Source organism: Abrus precatorius, unplaced genomic scaffold (assembly GCF_003935025.1).
Source record: "Abrus precatorius isolate BTA unplaced genomic scaffold, Abrus_2018 Scaffold6, whole genome shotgun sequence".
NCBI classification, from domain to species: Eukaryota; Viridiplantae; Streptophyta; class Magnoliopsida; order Fabales; family Fabaceae; genus Abrus; species Abrus precatorius.
The window spans coordinates 15,293,016-15,311,274 of NW_020874406.1; the positions used below are offsets into that span (position 1 = coordinate 15,293,016).

General features: G+C 32.5%; 2 protein-coding genes and 1 pseudogene across 3 annotated transcripts; 2 read left to right on the forward strand and 1 right to left on the reverse strand.

Annotated features, from left to right (window-relative positions):
* Positions 1 to 3,104: 3,104 nt before the first annotated feature.
* On the reverse strand, positions 3,105 to 9,069 carry LOC113868627 (peptidyl-prolyl cis-trans isomerase CYP65). 2 transcript variants are annotated; one of them, XM_027504383.1, is made up of 12 exons: positions 8,727 to 9,035; positions 8,574 to 8,636; positions 8,378 to 8,481; positions 6,255 to 6,346; positions 6,085 to 6,174; positions 5,919 to 5,994; positions 5,420 to 5,793; positions 4,918 to 5,174; positions 4,548 to 4,836; positions 3,890 to 4,000; positions 3,586 to 3,788; positions 3,105 to 3,468 (listed from the first exon to the last, which is right to left on the reverse strand). In XM_027504383.1, coding segments are annotated over exons 1-12 (1,788 nt in total). In that variant the 5' UTR covers positions 8,855 to 9,035; the 3' UTR covers positions 3,105 to 3,467. The 2 variants fall into 2 exon arrangements, with proteins under 2 accessions (XP_027360184.1, XP_027360183.1); XM_027504382.1 differs by having other exon boundaries at positions 3,105 to 3,788; positions 8,727 to 9,069.
* A 2,044-nt stretch (positions 9,070 to 11,113) lies between these two features.
* Positions 11,114 to 11,916, forward strand: LOC113868683 (germin-like protein subfamily 2 member 4). Its single transcript, XM_027504497.1, has 2 exons — positions 11,114 to 11,235; positions 11,369 to 11,916. Exons 1-2 carry the CDS (start codon positions 11,121 to 11,123, stop codon positions 11,914 to 11,916), a joined length of 663 nt encoding a protein of 220 aa, XP_027360298.1. The 5' UTR covers positions 11,114 to 11,120.
* A 963-nt stretch (positions 11,917 to 12,879) lies between these two features.
* On the forward strand, positions 12,880 to 17,848 carry LOC113870245 (annotated as a pseudogene).
* Positions 17,849 to 18,259: the final 411 nt, after the last annotated feature.

The window sequence follows — 18,259 nt, forward strand, 5'->3', positions numbered from 1 at the left end:
CTTAATATTGAAAAAAATGGGCACCACGGAACTTTAGAAAGCATATATTAATTATTCAACCGTCAACTATTAAAAAATGGGCATCTCTATTTCTGTTTTTAAATACATTTATTAAAATTTCAAAACAAGTGTTAACATAGTACTTATACCAAAAAGAAAACTCCTAAAATACGAATAGAAACCACAAATTTCTACCTCTGTCATTGCTGCATTGTAAATTTGAAAAGGAAAAACATCTTCATCATTCCTCAGTCAGTAATAATGCAACAACACATGAACAGTACCGAAAACAGCCAAATTAGGACCAAAGTATTTTTGTCAAGAGACAGACGCTTACAGACTTTTCATTCTCACATCATATAAATATTCACAACTATTATTTAGATATCATTATAATTTTATATAAAATTTTCATATATATGTGATTTGTATGTTTATTCATATGATTTATATGTTAATATGTTTTCATATAAATACTCAAACTATTGTGAATAAATGTGAATTCTTCGGTATAAAAAGTAAAGAATAATATTAAAACAAATTAACAATTTTAAGTTATTTATTAAATGCATGAATAAATTTTTCTTCTACGTTTTACATATATATTTCTAAAAACAGCCCTTTATTTTTAGCAAGACAAAGAACATTTTGTTTAATAAATCTGTAGTTAAAATATGAATGTTATTTTTAATAAGAGGAATACTAGTAATAAAATATTTCTCTTTTATATGAATATATATATAGACGTAGGCGCACAATACTTTTTACACTTTTTCTAATTTATTGTAGAATATTAAGTATATACCTCATCACTATTCAAATTTGGTTTTGGTACAAGGTCTAGAAAGGGATAAAGCCATAGCCACATACCGTTTTATCAAAACAGATGCTGTTATTCATAATAAATAAAGAAAATATAAAAAAAGTTATACAATATTTCTTAGAATAACCATAAACAACTAAAATGTCTTGACTATCCAATTGATGCATAAAAATGGACATTCAATAGGGATTTGGAATTATAATTATGATGTTCAAAATTCCTTTACTAATGTTATTATATAAATGTAATTAAATGATATTGTTGATAAAACACATAAAAATTAAATTAATGTCAAAATATTTTTTTTTATCAAAACTTACAAAAGTAAAATTAAGAAATATTAATAAGTAAAAATAGAAGTTTCAGATATTTTTACTGCTATATTTTTTTCTTTAAAATTAATATAGGCAATACAGCATGCATTTTTTAATTTATACAAAAAACTTAATGCATTCTAACTACTCTTTAAAAATATATATAAAAAGACATAAAGATAATAAATAAATAAATTCAAGAAAGGAATAAAATAATAATAATTACTCAAATAAAATTTGTAATATAAGAATATTATATGACGAGTTAAAGTAGAAGAATACACACACGCATAAGTTAGTGTTCAATTTAACATTATAGAGTATTCCATACAATATCTATAAAGTTGCATTAGATCAATATCTTTTACATCAGCCATACAAAATATTGGACCAGCAATTCAAAAATAAAATTATAACTACGAAATTTTTTCACAATATCTAATATTTATGGATAGGGCAAACTACCTATTATGAAAATTGTTGATGTAATTTGTGCATGACTAATTTATAGGCGTTCAAAAATAAACTAAAATGCATTTAAATTGTTAAACTAATATAAAATAATTGAAAAATAATTAATTAAAAAATTTATTTTTTGTATCATAATTTGTTTTAATTTTTTATTCTTATAATTAAAATTCAACCAAATTGAATTTCATCTATAAAATATTTATATATTTTATACAAATTTCTTTTATAATTTTATTATTATACTGTGCAGATATATAACGCACCATTTCTATAAACTATAAACTCTTCTTTTAATTAATTATTTTTCATCAGCAAAACTACATTTTTTTTAATTTAAAGTCTCTTTTTTTCAACAAATTCTTTTTTTATCTACTCTTTGGTTTAAATAAATAAAACATATAAAAGTATAAATTTAAATAATCTAAATCAAACCGTAAAATATCAGTTTAATTTAATTCAATTTTAATATTATATTTAAATTGATTTAAGTGTTGCTATTCCAAAAAGGATGTTGAATCTATACACGTAAGGTTGAAAAGAAAGTTGTCTCAGAAATACAGCATTCCACAATATTCCTAAATCCTTAAATGATTAACACATGGAAAGAAATTTATTAGAAGGCATTAATAGTAGTTCAACTTCTAAATGACAGTTTGCACCCCCCCCCTCCCCCCCTCCCCAATGTCCTTCAATAACAGCGGTTGTTAACTAAATTAGTATCACTTTGTTAAACTTAAGATCCAAAAGTATCTATGAAGGCACTTTAATGCTTAAATTTTTTTTTATTAGCAAAATAACAATAAAAAATAAATTATATATCTCTGTAGTGATATTTTGATGATTACATAAAACTTCGTCTAAGATATCAGTAGTAAGATCACATGATACGTATCATCATCATATATAGCAAAGTTAATGAGTGAGTTATACCATATATAGCAAAATAAGTTAGTTGTAATATTTTAGAAAAACCCAATAAGACCAGCCTACCATTGCTTTAAAGTGTGTGTGTGAAGTGAGAAAGTAAAAATTTATTCACTGGATTTAATTACAAACATTTTATAAACTCAATTCACTTTTAATTTAAGAAAAATACACATTTGTTTTTCACGTTAGAGCCACAAAATATTAACGTGTGATGTATAGTGAAAATCTCGACTGAATCCAACATGGAACTTAATCTCCTCACCCCACACTTTCCATCATTTAACATTTTAGATGTAGTCTGATGTTCTGTACTGAGTTGTACAACCCCTGTATACAATGCCAAATGTAACTATGAGTCAATGACAAAAGTCGATGATAAACTAGCAAGGGTGCCCTTGGGAATGACAACGTTGGCAGAATTTGATATTCACGCCAGACAACTGATTACTGAGAAGGAATAAAACAAATTCCCTCCAATCAAAAGTCGATCGGATTGATAATTGATATCGTCCCCAGAAAGTGAGGAACAGGGCGGTTAAAAGATGTACACACGGGAAAACTCAAATCTCTGCAGTGGAATAGAGTTGTAAAATTTCTTAGAATTTTATGATACCCGTACAAAATTCAGCATTTCAACATATTTTCCACCATATTTTTTCATTTCTGTCATATTTCATTTTCTATCACATGTTCCACTCTTTTCTCTTCTTTTATTACTCCTCTAGTTAACCAATATATACACCAAGTGCATGAATATCATAATTTAATTTCTAATGCTATCTGGAAAGCCCATCCACCTATCAAATCCATAAGCAAATTAAGAACTTCTGATAATGCAGCAATGGAACATGAGGGCAACCTGTGGGAGAGAGGGAATGCACACTCGAGACAAAATGATTCTATTCTCACCCAATGAACTGTATTGTACAAATTCTGAATAGCGTGCAAAAATTTTTTTCTCACTATTCTGTCAATTTTCCCAATGCAATGATAATTGCTACAAGAAAAGTTACATTTTTTTTACAAATTGTACGAAATTGGAAGTGTTACCATGCAGAAAAATCTTTAAATTCACCGCTGACAACTCCCACTTTTCTTTTCTTTCCTACAACGGCTGTACTGGTGTCAACAGTAGCAGATGTAGCTTGTGTATTCCTAGCTTTCAAGTACTTGCCTACACCACTACCAACCCCCGTACCTCCAGATTCAGATGTTCCAGCGCCAGGATTGGTATACCATGAGCCAACCTTTTCCTGAAATATAAGCCCAAAAAAGTCCACAGGATTAGATAACAAAAACCTTACAAAAGTGAGAAAATAATCAGCAAGAGACATCTCAAATAGTTGGAACAAACATTATCTTCATCCGCTGCATTCTTATCTTTGGCATTAGCCTGCTCTTCTTCTTCATCTGGTTCTAAGTAAGGATTGACAAAAACTGTGACACTGGTTATCTTGATCTCCTCCTGCAAAGATAAACAAAATATATAAAACATTATTCATTGTACAAAGTGGTCAGTATGGCTTGCTTGATACTGGTTAATGGATCATTTAGAAGACATCAGCAAGCATTGTTAATTATTATATCAACTCTTCAAACCAGTGAAACCTTGCCATCATTAACCAACAAGCTTGAGGCACACAGACACCAAAAAGTACTATACTGTACTCGAGTTAGTCTAAACAACAATGTGTACAAATGAAAGTGCAAATTATCATAATCTCAAGTGTTATAGAATGATGTGTAGTAGTAGTGCCCACAGTGAAAATTTAATGCACGAAACCCAAAGTTCAAACTAGCTAGACAGATGCAAAAGGTAAAGAATATATTTATGCAAACGATAACAAAATATGTACAACAGCAGAAGAATCTACTTTTTCTAAAGCAGATCCATATTTTGTGATAATATGTTTGTAATTGCACAAGTGGAAATTCAATGCATTTGAGAATAACAAAACCGAAAAAAGGGAGACAATCTATTGCATCAACAGTGAAAAGAAAACATGACTCACCAGAGGTCGGTCATTATCATCAACAGGAACCTTTTCCATTGCTGCCAGTGTAGTCAAGCCACCGACAACTACTCCAAAAACTGTGTGTTTGAAGTTTAAATGAGTTGCAGACTTGTATAAGATGAAAAATTGGGAACCATTAGTGTGTGGGCCACTGTTTGCCATGCTGACTACACCCCTTCCAGAGTGAATTAATTTAGAGTTAAGTTCATCCTTGAAAGGCTTTCCCCATATTGATTCACCTCCTCGACCAGTACCAGTAGGATCACCACCCTGTATCATAAAATTCCTGCATAAAATGGACTATAAGACTTCATAAATGAGTGTTGATTTACTCCAGGGAGAAAAATGTAAAGTTTTGTCATTATACCTGATGTTTCTATGAAAAGCAACTCCATTATAATAACCACGTTCACAAAGGGTGATGAAGTTCTCACATGTCCTGGGTGTTATATCACAATGTAGCTCAATGTTTAAATCACCGTGTGTTGTATGCAGTTGTACATATCCCTTCTTTTTTGGATTCTTCTCAACTTTCACATATTCAAATTCATTTTTTGTAACTGGATCATATGATGTTGAAGTGAAAGACCGGGAAGCAGCACCAGTTGTGAAACGACTTTTTACCTGAAATAGGCAATTTCATTAGTAAGTTGATAATACATAGAATATTGATTACTTCCCCCTCTTCCATAAGAAATGTAATATAAAATCTTTCATGTGTCTTTGCCTAATAGCTTAAGCTTTTGGGTGAAGACACGTGAAACTTCATTAAAAGTTGATAATACATAGAATAGGGATCACTGTCATCTCTTTTGTTAGAGATGTAAGGTTTGCATTGGTGAAAAATGGTTTACTTCTAGGAAACTCACCATCTTTGCATTCACTGGCGCTCTGTCACCAGCCATATGCATAGCTATTCTAGCTGCAGTTTTATCACCTGATGAGGCTTTAGCAGCAGCTGCACTTCTGCCATGTACTGAAGCAGATGCAGCATCCACAATACTAAATATCTGAAGAGCTTTGGCCTCTTCATTTGAATTTGATTTGGAATCTTCTTTAACCTGTGACCTAGCAGCTAAGATGGCAGCAAGTGCAGCAGCCCTTTCTTTCTGTGCCTTGCCACCACCTCCACCATGCAGTGCAGTTTCCTTTCCTTTCTCAGTTCCAAGCTCTTGAAGCATTTGCTTGATATCACCGGACATATTTATGTTATAGGTTGGATCTGAACTCATTTTCTGCAGTTCTGAGAGGGAAAAACTGAATGTGTCATAGCTAATACTAATAACAACAACAAAAGCTGCAACATCAAGACCAATGAGAGATTTATGGTTGGCAAAAGATGAAGGAGCTGCAGGCTGTATAGCATACCTTCATCATCAACTTTAAAACTATTTTTAACATGATCAAAATCCAGAAGAACCTTGCTGTCAAGCGCATTAGGATTCTGCAAAGGGTACACAAACACCAACATTTGATGATAAGCCAATGAAAGATAAAGAAATAGAGAAAATGTTCTCATTCAAATCCAACTTACCTGAATTGTTATAAGGTCATCCTTAGTGAATGGCTCATCAGTGAGGAGTTCCTTCCAGTTTTTCGTCTTAATGTTTAACTCTTTAACGGCCTATTTCATATAACTTACGTAAATATAATACTCCAGTCTACACAAATAAATTGCCGTTATTAACTCCTGAAAAAACAGACCTCATAGCAGAACACATTTCCTGTGGTCTTCACTGCCACAATATGTGTAAATTCAGTGAAAACTTTGTTTAGCACTGGACAATGATATTCTCCTGCAGAATGACAAATGAAGGTTAGTCAAACAAAACGGCCAGCAGAAAGATGATATAACAGACACAATCATGAAAACCATAAATGCTGACCCCATCCCCATCCATTCCCCAAAGGACAGAAACAAACCGTGTGTAACACTGACATGAAAAAACATTGCCACGAAAAATGACACAGCTCCACAGGAAGAATATCAATATATGTTCAGAATATAAATAAGTGCACTTGGCCCAAGTTGACCAGCCTCAAAATCTTGGTCAGTCTAATTAGCAAAATTCTTCATTTACAAAATGATATAAATGTAAAATACATATTCAAGCAAAATAAAAAATAGTGGAAAAAGTTTAGTTTGGTCCTTCCAAAGATAGTAGAGATATTGGCATTCCATCAACACTTCAACATCCAGTAGTTTTTGAGTCAAATGTTTGCTGTTAGTTTGTAAGGAACTAAAGATCTTTATTTTCCAGACAAAATATCAAGTTCTTCAAAAGAAGTCTGTTGTATTAAGATTTCTGAATTTTTGTCAGGTTGAACAGTCCTAGAATCCCCAAGGGGAGGACTACTTCAATCAATAATGATTATAGATTTGGTTTAAAAAGAGTGAGATGAGATAAATCCCATATTTGGTTACAGACTGCATTTTTATAGTGCTTTAAAAAATTCCATATTTCGCCTTCATATCACAACACACAATTCTCTCAAATATTTATTTCAATCATTTAACCTATGGAAAGTGGAAACTTCAGTGTCACAATCAATTCAAGAATAACTAGGCTAGTGAATGGAGCCATATTACCAATAATGCCATCATAATGGAACAGGGTGCATACATATCATTTCCATCTGAGACTACACCAATTAAAATATTGAGATATCTCCATCCAAGAAGTTCAAGCTAGGAAGAACAAAAGGGTCCCAAACCTATGTATCATCTTACAATCAAAGTTAGTAACAGAAAAGTGAGCTCAATCTTATTTCATTGTTTTCTTTTTGTGTGCACACTTGTTAGGAATGTAAACACTATTTTCAAGAGAAAAAGGGAAGCAAACTCAAACTAATGCAACATTTACTACACTCTTCGATGTATTAAATTCCCTGTTTTATGATCAATGTTACAATAACTGTACAGAAGTAATGACAATTATTCTGGAGAAATTGGAAGCGAAGGGAGGGTAGGGGCAAGATTGCCTAGATATTGATTCACACTTGAAAGAAACATGAAAAAATATGAGAAATTTCTCTGTGTAAATCAGAATAAGGTCCCTGAGCTCTTCCAATCCATGACAATGTTATTGAATTATATATTTACATCTATTCCACAAAGTGAAACAATTTGTGCAGATGAATCCCATGTGAATTCACATTATCACACAATTAGTTTATTTACAATGTTTACAAACAAGAGTGGCATCTTAGCCTAAATGCAAAGCAGCCAGTTTGTCAAGCATCATCTTTATCTGCAACTCATGAGAGGCTAATTAACAATGCAATTAACTTATAGCTATTCCACCAAGTACCAATGTTTGACCTAAGATAATGTTTTGGGTAACCCATTTGAGAAATGCAACAGTGTTTTCAATGCAGCCAAATTTGTTCCTTCATCCACCAACAAAATAGGACTGCCACTGTTGAGTGTCGGCTGAACCAATTTGGCCAATATTACATTAAACACAACAAATTTTCAGGTTTTAGCAATAACAAAATGATTAGGACATAAAAATGCCATCATCATTTTCAAAGTCAGCCAGCTCTCCAATAGTACAATCAAGGGAACGGCCAATCACAATGATCATTCAATGTCGACTTATCATATTATGATTTGTGGGATAGCAAGTATTTAAATTAGAGGAGCCTACACATGGTAGTAGAGTCCAATACCAAAAATTAGAAGTGAACCATATCGACTAAAATATCAATTCAAAGATTAACCCACAACAGTCAATAAAACATCCTAATGAAACGACAAACTTAAAAGAAGTAAAAATAAAATCAAAACATAATCGAATACAAGTTTAATGCAAAAAAGTGACAACCTTCTGAATTCTTGTGGAAAGTTAGTGGAATGAGATCCTGCTGCTTGAGAGGAGCTCCAGTGACAGGATTTTTACCATACTTAATAATATAGGGAGTTATATTCCTGAAGCCAAATTGCAAAACCAAACTATCAAATACAAACTATTGGTAACAAAAAACATACAATTGTGATTAATGGAGCACAGAAATACACACATAACATCGAAAACACTGCCATCAGCTGTGCAAACCGGATACTCAAACGGCGTAAACGTAAGCCTGAATCCAACGAAAAAAAAAAACTTTGAGTGAAAAGAGGAAGCCAAACCTATGACAAAGAGTGAAATGATTAGGATTGAGAAAACATACGCGCAGCAATAGAAAGGAAGACGTTTGAAAGGGGTGCGAGTTTGTTTGGATTTAGCGCCACCCCATTCCGTTGCCCATTCGGTTTTGGTGATGAACATTCTATCTTTGCTGTGCTGTTTCTTCCCCATTGTTATTGTTAGGGTTCTTCCTAATCACTCACTGCCGCAATAAATTACTTACTTCGTTTGCAGTTTCCGGCGATTTTGAGAAAGAGACGCTGCCTGCGTCTGTGAGATCGATTTTTCTCTTCTCTCACAGCCGCCTTCCCCCGACTCCGCTATTCCCTTCACACCGCCGTGAAGATGTACGCGTTCGTGGGCCGGGTTTTATTTTTCGCGACTTTCAAAACAAACGGGTCTTCAGACCAAAAATATTAAATCAAATAAACAAACGGATCTTAAATTTGAATTACAAAATTCTAATTAAATTTTTATTTTAAAGCTATATATAATTTTAAAAATATTTTATTCTTTAATTATAGGTATAATTATCTCCAAATAATTTTTAGTATATGATTATGACCTAAATATTTATTAATGTTATAAATAATATTTGATATAAACATAGTGCTAGACAAATTAAATATAGTAATAATATTAATTTAAAAATATTAAAGTTTTTTTAACTTCAACTCTTAGCATTAACTTTAAACATTTATAAATAAAAAAAATATGCAGTTATTATATTAAAATTATAAAAATACAATAAATACTTTTTTTTAATAAATTCTTACTATTATCATCTATTTATATTGAGTTTAACAAAATCTAAAATATTAATATAATTTTCTTATTATGTGCTGTCTTACAATTAAAATATAATAATGATAATTATCTACAAATGTCCCAACTTTTAATAATGTAAATATATTTTTTTTAAAATGAGAGAAAGAAAAACAAGCATAAAATAGAAATATCTTATGAACCTATACATGAAAGATCAATTGATAAAGAGAATCATTTAAAAATAATAAAAATAATTAATTTCAATAATTTTAAGTTTGATCAAATAGTCAACATTAGAGTCGTATTTACCCTACACGTATAACATAGAATATTCTCAATCTCACTATAAAATACCTTCAGATTTTGCTTAACTAAAAGGGAAAAAAAAAGGAAAAAAAAAAAAAACCAATATAATGGGATCTATGTTTTTTCTCTCCTTCTCGTTGATGGACATAAAATGGCATATAATGTTAAAAAAGTGGATGCTTTTCTCAATATAAAAACGACAATTTTATTTTCATTTTCTTACTATATAAATTAAAAAATATGTTAAATATTTTTATAAAGAAAATTACTTTACTATTTCAGTAAATAAGAGAAAAAAGCTACCAACTTCTTTCCTTATTTTTACTCTAACCAAACAAATACAAAATTATTTTTTATCATATTTTCTCTTTTATCTATTTTTTCCTCACATTTTCTCTTCACATAGATGATTTATATTTCTAACCGTTCAGGTGGATATAATATCTTTGCTACTTCACAAAATTAAAGAAATCTTCGCTGCTCTAAGAATGGAACAATCCTTTATATTGGCCTAATTCATAATCTGTCCATTAGCATAACAGTGAAAGCAATAGGGGAACTGAAGTGCTGGGTGTCGCATCAAAATGGCCCATTCCATACCCCAAAGTTGGTCAGATTTGGTAATTGGTGTCAATCTTCAAAGTCATTTCTCTTAATAATGACTCAAAAGATTATAAAAACACACATACATATATTTGTACATTAATTTAACTATTATTTGACAATTTAATTATAATTTAACCTAATAAAATAAGAAAAAAATCGCAAACATGGTTGACAATATTAGTTTAAATGACTAATGTGATTATTTAATCATGATTAAACTAAATAATATGACAAGAGAATAATTAATCAGAAACATGATTGGTTTACCATCTGAACTGAATTTGGTGGAAGAAAAAAGAAAAAGGTGAACAAAGATGGAAGTTGAGCTCTCTAGTTAATCATAATGCATGGATGAAGTTTAGATTTGTTAATCACCCTACGTTTCTCACCAACCTCCTCTTCATTGGCTAGTCAATGTTCGTATTTTTCCAGCAAGCAACAAACTAATTTGTACATCCATAAATTCACACGAATAATTTTTTTCCAGTAAAGACTTAAAAAGTTTAATTCCTATTATGCCTTTCTACACAATTGCTTTGAATTTAAGTTGAAGGACTTCATTAATGCTTTGCCATCACATCATTAATTTCATCTACTCTGCCCATAAACATTGCCTAGCTACAAATGATGCATGTATATAAAGGGAGCAACTTGCCACATTTCTCAAATTCAACTCAAACATTCTTCTCCGATCTAAAGCCATATAATAAACTTTTGTGTTTAAATCTAACGCTTTATTTACTACATTATCCAAATCATGTCGCCAACAAATATTTTGGCAATTTTGGTCTTCTATTGCTGTATCATCTCCTTTGTCTTCGCTTCTGACCCTGACACACTTCAAGATCTTTGTGTAGCACTTCCCTCTTCAGGTAATAATATACATTACCAATTACCATTTTAATTTCTCTATTTGTTCCTATAGTTCAAACCAGAGTATAGAGCATAATTGTGTTTAGGAAATGAGTACAATGATGTGCATGGTGTGTAATTAATTATGTGTAGGTGTGAAAGTGAATGGGTTTGCATGCAAGGCGGAGGCCAATGTCACAGAATCAGATTTTTTCTTTAATGGTCTAGCAAAGCCTGCAGTGATCAACAACACATTGGGATCTGTGGTTACTGCAGCCAATGTGGAAAAAATTCCGGGGCTTAACACATTAGGGGTGTCTTTCTCAAGGATAGACTACAAAGTTGGAGGACTTAACCCACCTCACACACACCCTCGTGCCACTGAGATTGTGTTTGTGTTGGATGGTCAATTAGATGTGGGATTTATCACAACAGCTAACAAACTCATCTCAAAGTCCATTAAGAAAGGTGAAATCTTTGTGTTCCCAAAAGGTTTGGTGCACTATCAGAAGAACAATGGGGATAAACCTGCTTCAGTGCTTTCTGCCTTTAATAGTCAACTCCCTGGCACTTTGTCTATAGCTGCAGCTTTGTTTACCTCAACACCAACTGTGCCTGATAATGTGCTTGCCCAGACATTCCAGATTGATACTAAAGAGGTTGACAATATTAAGACCAAACTTGCTCCAAAGAAGAGTTAATTTTACATATGTTGAGTTTTGATAATCTCATTTGGCCTTGTAAACCTACTTTCCCTTTATATAATTCCCAATAACTCTTGAAGGGTCATGATCATTGTATCAGTTATGGTGTTGCATTTTGTTCATTGATGCGGTATTTAGTATAAAATAATGGTATCGGGATTATAATATATATGTTAAGAATAAGAGTTTTGTTATATCTTTTGTTTATTTTTTATTAGTTTTTATTACTTTATAAAATAAATATTAAATAAAAATTATATGTATATATTAACTTAAAAATATAAAAAATATTGAATATTTTCTTTTTAATAAATAAGAATAAAAATAAATATTTTAAGAATAATGCAAATTCTATAAAGTAGAAGCTGCTTCCTTTTATATGGGTATGGTTCATTTTTTGTTTGTGGTCCATCGGTTTTGTTAACACTGAATAAAGATTGGATATTTATCAGCCCACTTTCTTTTTCATGTTGGGTAGCTGTTAAATCAGTATGGCAAGATGTAGACATCTTAAAATTGGAGGCTATCGAATTAGTTTTTTCATATAAAAAAAAAAAAAAAGAAGGAATCCATTGCCCTATAAATTATATATAATAAAAGCAGCGTGTAAATATTTAAAAAAAACTCAGCTGACGCCAAAAGTGGTTAGTTGGAAGTGATATTAAAAGAAAAACTAAATGACAAATTATCATTTTTAATATAATAAGTTGCCTTAATTGTAAATTTACTTCTTTTAACTTAAATTTTATGTGATTTTAATTTTTAAATTTTGTAATTAGACTCAATATTGTTGCTTTAATTTTAATAAAAGAATATAACTTCATCGGCATTATTTTCTACACAGCAGTTAAATAATTTAATTTGTGAAAATTGACATCATGAGAAACATTCAACAACAAACATCTCCTAGTATTTGCTAAAGTAAACGGATCACAATGCCGAAGAACCCTAACAATAACAATGGGGAAGCAGCACAGCAAAGATAGAATGTTCATCACCAAAACCGAATGGGCAACGGAATGGGGTGGCGCTAAATCCAAACAAACTCGCACCCCTTTCAAACGTCTTCCTTACTATTGCTGCGCGTATGTTTTCTCAATCCTAATCATTGCACTCTGTCTTAGGTTTGGCCTCCTCTTTTCACTCAAATTTTAATTTTTTTTCTTTTTTTTTGGATTCAGGCTTATGTTTACGCCGTTTGAGTATCCGATTTGCACAGCTGATGGCAGTGTTTTCGATGTTATGTGAGTATTTCTGTGCTCCATTAATCACAATTGTATGTTTTTTGTTACCAATATTTTGTATTTGATAGTTTGGTTTTGCAATTTGGCTTCAGGAATATAACTCCCTATATTATTAAGTATGGTAAAAATCCTGTCACTGGAGCTCCTCTGAAGTAGCAGGATCTCATTCCACTAACTTTCCACAGGAACTCAGAAGGTTGTCACTTTTTTGCATTAAACTTGTATTCGATTATGTTTTGATTTTATTTTTACTTCTTTTAAGTTTGTCGTTTCATTAGGATGTTTTATTGACTGTTGTGGGTTAATCTTTGAATTGATATTTTAGTCGATATGGTTCACTTCTAATTTTTGTTATTAGACTCTACTACCATGTGTAGGCTCCTCTAATTTAAATACTTGCTATCCCACAAATCATAATATGATAAGTTGACATTGAATGATCATTGTGATTGGCCGTTCCCTTGATTGTACTATTGGAGAGCTGGCTGACTTTGAAAATGATGATGGCATTTTTATGTCGTAATCATTTTGTTATTGCTAAAAACTGAAAACTTCTTGTGTATAATGTAATATTGGCCAAATTGGTTCAGTCGACACTCAACAGTGGCATTCCTATTTTGTTGGTGAATGAAGGAATAAATTTGGCTGCATTGAAAACACTGTTGCATTTCTCAAATGGGTTACCCAAAACATTATCTTAGGTCAAACATTGGTACTTGGTAATAGCTATAATTTAATTGCATTGTTAATTAGCCTCTCATGAGTTGCAGATAAAGATGATGCTTGATAAACTGGCTGCTTTGCATTTACGCTAAGATGCCACTCTTGTTTGTAAACATTGTAAATAAACCTAATTGTGTGATAATGTGAATTCACTTGGGATTCATCTGCACAAATTGTTTCACTTTGTGGAATAGATGTAAATATATAATTCAATAACATTGTCATGGATTGGAAGAGCTCAGGGACCTTATTTTGATTTACGCAGAGAAATCTCTCATATTTTTTCATGGTTCTTTCAAGTTTGAATCAATATCTAGGCAATCTTGCCCCTACCCTCCCTTCGCTTCCAATTTCTCCAGAATAATTGTCATTACTTCTGTACAGTTATTGTAACATTGATCATAAAACAAGGAATTTAATACATCGAGGAGTGTAGTAAATGTTGCATTAGTTTGAGTTTGCTACCCTTTTTTCTTGAAAATAGTGTTTACGTTCTTAACAAGTGTGCACACCAAAAGAACCATCAGCTTTTTCAATTGTGGTAACATTTTTGTTTTCTAGGTTTTTGTGGAATAGAAAACGATGGTATTATTTGGAGAGAAACAGAGGGCACATTTTGCTAACCTTGGTCACACACCCCAACCGCCAAAAAAACAAAGAAATAAGATTGAACTCACTTTTCTGTTACTAACTTTGGTTGTAACAAAGGATGATACATAGGTTTGGGACCCTTTTGTTCTTCCTAGCTTTAACTTCCTGGATGGAGATATCTCAATCTTTTAATTGGTGTAGTCTCAGATGGAAATGATATGTATGCACCCTGTTACATTATGATGGCATTATTGGTAATATAGCTCCATTCACTAGCCTAGTTATTCTTATTCTTGAATTGATTGTGACACACTGACACTGAAGTTTCCATAGGTTAAATGATTGAATTAAATATTTGAGAGAATTGTGTGTTGTGATATGAAGGCGAAATATGGAATTTTTTAAACCACTATAAAAATGCAGTCTGTAACCAAATGTGGGAATTATCTCATCTTACTCTTTTTAAACCAAATCTATAATCATTATTGATTGAAGTAGTCCTCCCCTTGGGGATTCTAGGACTGTTCAACCTGACAAAAATTCAGAAATCTTAATACAACAGACTTCTTTTGAAGAACTTGATATTTTGTCTGGAAAAATAAAGATCTTTAGTTCCTTACAAACTAACAACAAACAATTTGACTCTAAAACTGCTGGATGTTGAAGTGTTTCAGGAGTTAATAACGGCAATTTATTTGTGTAGACTGTAGTATTTATATTTACGTAAGTTATATGAAATAGGCCGTTAAAGAGTTAAACATTAAGACGAAAAACTAGAAGGAACTCCTCACTGATGAGCCATTCACTAAGGATGACCTTATAACAATTCAGGTAAGTTGGATTTGAATGAGAACATTTTCTCTATTTCTTTGTGTTTGTGTGCACCCTTCGCAGAATCCTAATGCGCTTGACAGCAAGGTTCTTCTGGATTTTGATCATGTTAAAAATAGTTTGAAAGTTGATGATGAAGGGATGCTATACAGCCTGCAGCTCCTTCATCTTTTGCCAACCATAAATCTCTCATTGGTCTTGATGTTGCAGCTTTTGTTGTTATTAGTATTAGCTATGACACATCCAGTTTTTCCCTCTCAGAACTGCAGAAAATGAGTTCAGATCCAACCTCTAACATAAACATGTCCGGTGATATCAAGCAAATGCTTCAAGAGCTTGGAACTGAGAAAGGAAAGGAAACTGCACTGCATGGTGGAGGTGGTGGCAAGGCACAGAAAGAAAGGGCTGCTGCACTTGCTGCCATCTTAGCTGCTAGGTCACAGGTTAAAGAAGATTCCAAATCAAATTCAAATGAAGAGGCCAAAGCTCTTCAGACATTTAGTATTGTGGATGCTGCATCTGCTTCAGTAAATGGCAGAAATGCAGCTGCTGCTAAAGCCTCATCAGGCGATAAAACTGCAGCTAGAATAGCTATGCATATGGCTGGTGACAGAGCGCCAGTGAATGCAAAGATGGTGAGTTTCCTAGAAGTAAACCATTTTCACCAATGCAAACCTTACATCTCTAACAAAAGAGAGGACAGTGATCCCTATTCTATGTATTATCAACTTTTAATGAAGTTTCACGTGTCTTTACCCAAAAGCTCAGCTATTAGGCAAAGACACATGAAAGATTTTACATTGCATTTCTTATGGAAGAGGGGGAAGTAATCAATATTCTATGTATTATCAACTTACTAATGAAGCTGCCTATTTCAGGTAAAAAGTCATTTCACAACTGGTGCTGCTTCCCGGTCTTTCACTTCAACATCATATGATCCAGTTACAAAAAATGAATTTGAATATGTGGAAGTTGAGAAGAATCCAAAAAAGAAGGGATATGTACAACTGCATACAACACACGGTGATTTAAACATTGAGCTACATTGTGATATAACACCCAGGACATGTGAGAACTTCATCACCCTTTGTGAACGTGGAAATTATAATGGAGTTGCTTTTCATAGAAACATCAGGTATAATGATTAACTTTACATTTTTCTCCCTGGAGTAAATCAACACTCATTTATGAAGTCTTATAGTCCATTTTATGCAGGAATTTCATGATACAGGGTGGTGATCCTACTGGTACTGGTCGAGGAGGTGAATCAATATGGGGAAAGCCTTTCAAGGATGAACTTAACTCTAAATTAATTCACTCTGGAAGGGGCGTAGTCAGCATGGCAAACAGTGGCCCACACACTAATGGTTCCCAATTTTTCATCTTATACAAGTCTGCAACTCATTTAAACTTCAAAAACACAGTTTTTGGAGTAGTTGTCGGTGGCTTGACTACACTGGCAGCAATGGAAAAGGTTCCTGTTGATGATAATGACCGACCTCTGGTGAGTCATGTTTTCTTTTCACTGTTGATGCAATAGATTGTCTCCCTTTTTCGGTTTTGTTATTGTCAAATGCATTGAATTTCCACTTGTGCAATTACAAGCATATTATCACAAAATATGGATCTGCTTTAGAAAAAGTAGATTCTTCTGCTGTTGTACATATTTTGTTATCTTTTGCATAAATATATTCTTTACCTTTTGCATCTGTGTAGCTAGTTTGAACTTTGGGTTTCGTGCATTAAATTTTCACTGTGGGCACTACTACTACACATCATTCTATAACACTTGACATTATGATAATTTGCACTTTCATTTGTATACATTGAGGTTTAGACTAACTCGAGTACAGTATAGTACTTTTTTGTGTCTCTGCGCCTCAAGCTTGTTGGTTAATGATGGCAAGGTTTCACTAGTTTGAAGAGTTGATATAATAATTAACAATGCTTGCTGATGTCTCTAAATGATCCATTAACCAGTATCAAGCAAGCCATACTGACCACTTTTACACTGCATAATGTTTTATATATTTGTTTTTATCTTTGCAGGAGAAGATGAAGATAACCAGTGTCACCGTTTTTGTCAATCCTTACTCAGAACCAGATGAAGATAAGAATGTAGCGGATGAAGATAATGTTTGTTCTAACTATTTGAGTGCAAGGCAGACAATACTCCCATAGAACTGGAAAAGTATCAAAGCCTAGTTGGGAAGCTAATCTACCTAACTCACACTAGGCCTAACATTGGATTTGCTGCGAGCTTGGCTAGTCGTTATACATCTAATCTAACTAAGGCCCACATGAAAGTGGCGAACAGAATACTCCAATACCTCAAAGGTACACTAGGTCGAGGGCTCTACTTCAAGAAGAACTCAGAAAGAGGCATTGAAGTCTATACTGACTCAGAGTGGGCAGGATGTCCCTTTGACAGGAAATTAACTACATACTACTTCTCCTTTGTGTGGAGAAACTTGGTGACTTGGAGTAGTGCAGAAGTTGAATTTAGAGCTATGGCTCAAGGTATCGGTGAAGGAATCTAGCTTAAGAGGTTATTGGATGAAATCAAAATTCCTATCAATTACACTATGAGGATATTATACGACAACAAAGCTACTATAAGCATTGCTGAGAACCCAATGCACCATGATAGGACAAAGCATGTGGAGATTGACCGACACTTCATTAAAGAAAAAATTGACCATGTTCCATCATGCAGACAAACATATCAATCAGAATTATCTAATTCTGATTTGTACAGCCCATAATAGGATTTAATGTTAATAAAATCAATTTTATTTCCTTATTTAGGTACAACATTTATAGAGAAAATTATTTTCTTGATTTTCAGAGATAGATTAAATGTACAGTTTTATTCCTCTCTCTTGTATTTTTTTCAAATAAGAAAAATATACTTCATATTTTTCTGCAATATTAATTCCTACAATGAACTT

Coding starts and splice junctions, on each gene's coding strand:
- LOC113868683 (XM_027504497.1), top strand. CDS start 11,121: ATGTCGCCAACAAATATTTTGGCAATTTTGGTCTTCTATTGCTGTATC. Junction 11,236..11,368: donor TGTAGCACTTCCCTCTTCAG/GTAATAATATAC, acceptor AATTATGTGTAG/GTGTGAAAGTGAATGGGTTT.
- LOC113868627 (XM_027504382.1), bottom strand. CDS start 8,854: ATGGGGAAGAAACAGCACAGCAAAGATAGAATGTTCATCACCAAAACC. Junction 8,637..8,726: donor CTTCCTTTCTATTGCTGCGC/GTATGTTTTCTC, acceptor CGTTGGATTCAG/GCTTACGTTTACGCCGTTTG. Junction 4,001..4,547: donor ATGATAATGACCGACCTCTG/GTGAGTCATGTT, acceptor TTATCTTTGCAG/GAGGAGATCAAGATAACCAG.